Source organism: Cyclopterus lumpus, chromosome 10 (genome assembly GCF_009769545.1).
Source record: "Cyclopterus lumpus isolate fCycLum1 chromosome 10, fCycLum1.pri, whole genome shotgun sequence".
NCBI lineage: Eukaryota > Metazoa > Chordata > Actinopteri > Perciformes > Cyclopteridae > Cyclopterus > Cyclopterus lumpus.
In genome coordinates this window covers 7,035,891-7,039,993 of record NC_046975.1, presented here as the reverse complement: position 1 = coordinate 7,039,993, position 4,103 = coordinate 7,035,891, and the positions used below count along the sequence as shown (strand labels likewise).

Sequence of the window (4,103 nt, the reverse complement as noted above, 5' to 3'; positions counted from 1 at the left end):
TGTTATATAGCTCTCTCTCTCTCTCTCTCTCTCTCTCTCTCTCTCTCTCTCTCTCTCTCTCTCTCTCTCTCTCTCTCTCTCTCTCTCTCTCTCTCTGAGAGCGTGCGAGGTGGAAGAGGCTCAAGGATACTGCAGTGCTGCTCTGGACCTGGGCTCGCTTTGCCTGTTTGCTCGGCTGCCCGCTCTAGTCCCCCCCGCCCCCTCTCTTCCCCCACCCCTCCCAGAAATCAGGGACTATTTCGAACTAAAATAGATGGATGGAATCAATCAGCCACGGTTTTACTTTACTCTTCTTCTACATAACCGCCCCTTTTCACCTCCACCCCCACACCCTCTTCCCCTCCCTCTCCCCCACTCACTCTCTCTCTCTCTCTCTCTCTCTCTCTCTCTCTCTCTCTCTCTGTCTCCCCCACCCCCCTCTCACTCAGGGTTGCAGACTGAGGAGATGCATAAATTCAGAAGCATTAGTATTCCAGTCAGGCTCTCCATTTCAAGGCAAGGCCTAGCACCCTTCCGCCTCTCCTCTTCTCCTCTCTCCCCTCCTTCATTCTCCCTCTCTCCAGCTCTGTCTTTGAATCATTTAAGCAAAATTGCATCTATAGGCCGAAATTATTTATTTTTAGCCATTATGACTTTAAAAAAAAAAAAACATTTACCAGGGAATATAGCTCTATTTTGTCCTTGCATGGCCAATTATACGCAGCTGTCTTTGAAATGAGATTCATCTGCTTCTGATTGTGTGTGTGCGCGCGCGCGTGTGTGTGCGTGTGTGTGTGCGCGCGCGTGTGTGTGTGTGTGTGTCATTGTGTTTTGCTGTCAGGCCCAGCGGCCCAGGCGATAAATCACGCATGTCTGATTGAGGAGGGCAGAGGGCCCGGACAATAACATTTCAGTGGAACTGCTGGAGAAAGCGACTCAGTTTGCTTGATCCGTGGAGCCTGCAGACCTGCAGCCAGGGTCCTGCTTGAACCACTGGGCATTTTACAGCTGTTAGTGACATGAGAGACTTGGAAAACGTTGCCCTTTGACATGACATTGAAGCTAAGTGAAGGTTATGCTGCTTAAGCATCTTTTATACACGCATATTTGGAGCATCATTTTCTCTTTAGTATAATCAAAATTAGTCACAAATTAAAATTGAACCCATCTTCAAATCGTGTAACATTTTAAAAGAAAATGTTGAATAAACAAAATGAATTGTACATTTTAAAGTTGTGCTTCCAATATTTAAATAATAATAATAATAATAATAATAATAAGCAATACTTTTGTTTGAATATTCATTCACCAGAAGTTAAATTCTGTTTTGGACAGTGAACAGTTGTAGCAAGAAATTGTTTATTACAACATACATAGTTTATTTCAAAACATAATACAAGCTTTATACTGAAAATAAATAATTGCTTGAGCTGTCATCGAAATTTGGAATAAAACCGCCGAAACAGTTCAATCTTACTGAAAATATTGTTTGTTTTTTTGTTTTTTGTTTTTTTACATTGCTAATTAAGTGCATGAATAACTAAGAGCATTTGTTTAAATTAATGACTTCAAAAGGGTAATATATAAAACTGTACAATATTCGAAAAAATACTTAAGAAATAAACCAATAACAGGAGTATTTAGGATTATAAAATTTTGATACTGAACGTACAATAAAATTATAGGCAGGTGTATAGCGTCGTCAACCTCTCTCTATTCTCGGCTCTGCTTCAGAGTCCACACAGTGTATATGGTCGAAGATGATTGAAATCAAATAAATGCATTTTATAAATAGCTGTGACTGTGTGTGGCTTTCGTGAGCTACAGGCCGTAAGGGAGGAATTCAATAGAAATTAAAAAATTAAAAAAACATCCTCCAAGTGCCATTATGTTGGTAGCAATACCTCTACAACTGGAATGAGGGCCTATATTTGCATATGCGAAAGAAAAAAAAATAATTACAGATATGCTATGAGTGTGTTACAAAACAATGAGTGTAAATATGGTGAGAGCTAAAGCGTTTGTGTAAGCCCGGGGGAAGCATGAGGTGGACCGTAAAACGGCCTCCGGTGCTGCAACAAATCAATTAAGAAAAGTGATATTATTGTTTGTTTCAGTCCGCTGGTCCACCAGAGAAAACCAACCAAAAAGCAACATCAGTCCCGAGCTTTCGTTTTTTACCGAGCGGATGAGAAATGGTGACACAAACCAAAGGCGCTGGCAGGTTATTAGGCACATTTTTGTATTTATATCCGTGATGTAGAAAATAATTTGGCGACTTCCGAAGGTGATCTGGAAAAAAATGTGACGTTTGATATGCCGCTATAGAATAAATGCCCTCGTGACAGTCAGAAAATGACGAAGGCTGAACAGGTATCTCTGTTATTGTCGTTGTGGTTCAGTGCTGGAGGAGTCTGTACCGGGACGGCTTGGAGGTGCCCCTGCGCTCGAGAGTCCGTGTCGGGGGGGGTGGGGGGGGTCCTCCCGGTGCTTTCGGTCAGAGATCGTGGCACGAGGAGGCGTCCCCCGCGCTCCCGCCGTGAGAATAGGGTCCCTCGTGCGGCGGCTCTCCCGGCGGCGTCATGCGCTTCTCCTTCTGCCTCCGGTTGCAGAACCACACGCGCACCACCTCCTTCTCCAGCTGCAGCGAGTCCGCCAGCGAGGTGATCTCCGGCGCGGCCGGTTTGGGACACTTGAGAAAGTGCGTCTCCAGAACCCCCTTCACGCTCACCTCGATAGACGTCCTCTTCTTCCTCTTCCTCCCCTGAGCTGCTATCTTGTCTATGCTGCTGGCGCTGCCCGTGGTCGAGTCCGCCTCCTCCAGCCACTTGTTCAGCAGCGGCTTTAGTTTGCACATGTTTTTAAAGCTCAACTGCAGAGCCTCGAACCTGCAGATGGTGGTTTGGGAAAAGACGTTACCGTAGAGCGTGCCCAGGGCCAACCCCACGTCCGCCTGCGTAAAGCCCAGCTTGATTCTCCGCTGCTTGAACTGCTTGGCAAAGTGCTCCAGCTCGTCCGAAGTCGGCGTCTCCTCGTCGGAGTGGTCGTGGCAGTGGTGCCCGCCGAGGTCGCTGTGCTCGGGGCTGAGCGTGTCCCTGAGGCCTGGGTGCATGCCTTGGCCCTGCGGGTTGGGTGGAGGCGTGAGGCCACCGTGGTCCAGCATGCCGTTGACAGTGAAGCCCGTCTGCGAGTAGATGTTGATCTGTTGTCCGCTGGTGATGGAGGAGTTGTGGGACACCGGGGTTCCCCAGGCTCCCGGGTGGTTGCCATGGTTGTTGTGATGTGGGGAGTGATGCGCTACGTGCGGGGAGCGGTGATGGATGATGCCGAGCTGCAGGTCCTCTCTGCCTGGTTTTACGTCCTGCTGCTCCATGGAGGCCGACCAGGGGCTGCCCTCCGACAGACTGCTCGCCCACTGGTGCCCGAGGGAGTGTCCGTTGCCCTGGACGCTGTGCAGGTAGTCACCCTGGAGGAGTTTCTGGTGTCCTCTGTAGGGGCTAGCAGGCTGCATGGCCTGGCTGTCCGGGTGGATCATGGGGCTGGAGCCGAGCAGGGTATAGGGGCTGGAGGCAGCTGTGGCCATGCTGGCTGCTGAACCCCACTAGTGCTACTGAAGGAAGGGAGCAGCTCAGCCTCTGACATCTCCCTCTCTCTGGAGCCTCGGCAGCAGTCTGGCTTTGACTGACAGCCTCCGCCGCCACTCACAGAACGACTGGGGCGCAGTGACGGCGCGTCTCGGCCAATGGCAGCGCAGATACCCGAACCTCCGCCTCTGGAATCAGAGCTGCGGATAGGAAAGGGTTACAGCCAGCCGAACCGGAAGTGAGTCGGAGTGCTGGTCCAGTGGGTCTGGCTGTGGAACGATGTGCGCGTGGAGCGCAGTTCCTGTTTATTAATTAAAGTTTCCAACTGATTTACGCACGAGTTTATTGCTGCTCCTGTCACCCTTGAGCGCGTGCGAAGGAGGAGATTAATGCGCAATGGCATTTGTAAGACGTGCCAGCACTTAATTTAGAAGGATACAATCAAACCAAGAGCAGTTCTCACTGCTAATGATTAACTTTTAGGGAATACTTCCTCAGGTGTTTATAGAGTGAGCTTCTCTGCTTTACGCACTGGACCTA

General features: G+C 49.1%; 1 protein-coding gene across 1 annotated transcript; it reads right to left on the bottom strand.

Moving 5' to 3' along the window:
• Nucleotides 1-2,476: 2,476 nt before the first annotated feature.
• LOC117737636 (POU domain, class 3, transcription factor 4-B-like) lies at nucleotides 2,477-3,566 on the bottom strand. Its single transcript, XM_034543719.1, has one exon. The coding sequence runs from the start codon at nucleotides 3,560-3,562 to the stop codon at nucleotides 2,477-2,479; it is 1,086 nt and encodes a 361-aa protein (XP_034399610.1). The 5' UTR covers nucleotides 3,563-3,566.
• Nucleotides 3,567-4,103: the final 537 nt, after the last annotated feature.

What these genes read in the sequence shown, in the direction of transcription:
- LOC117737636 (XM_034543719.1), bottom strand. Translation starts at nt 3,562, where the DNA reads ATGGCCACAGCTGCCTCCAGCCCCTATACCCTGCTCGGCTCCAGCCCC.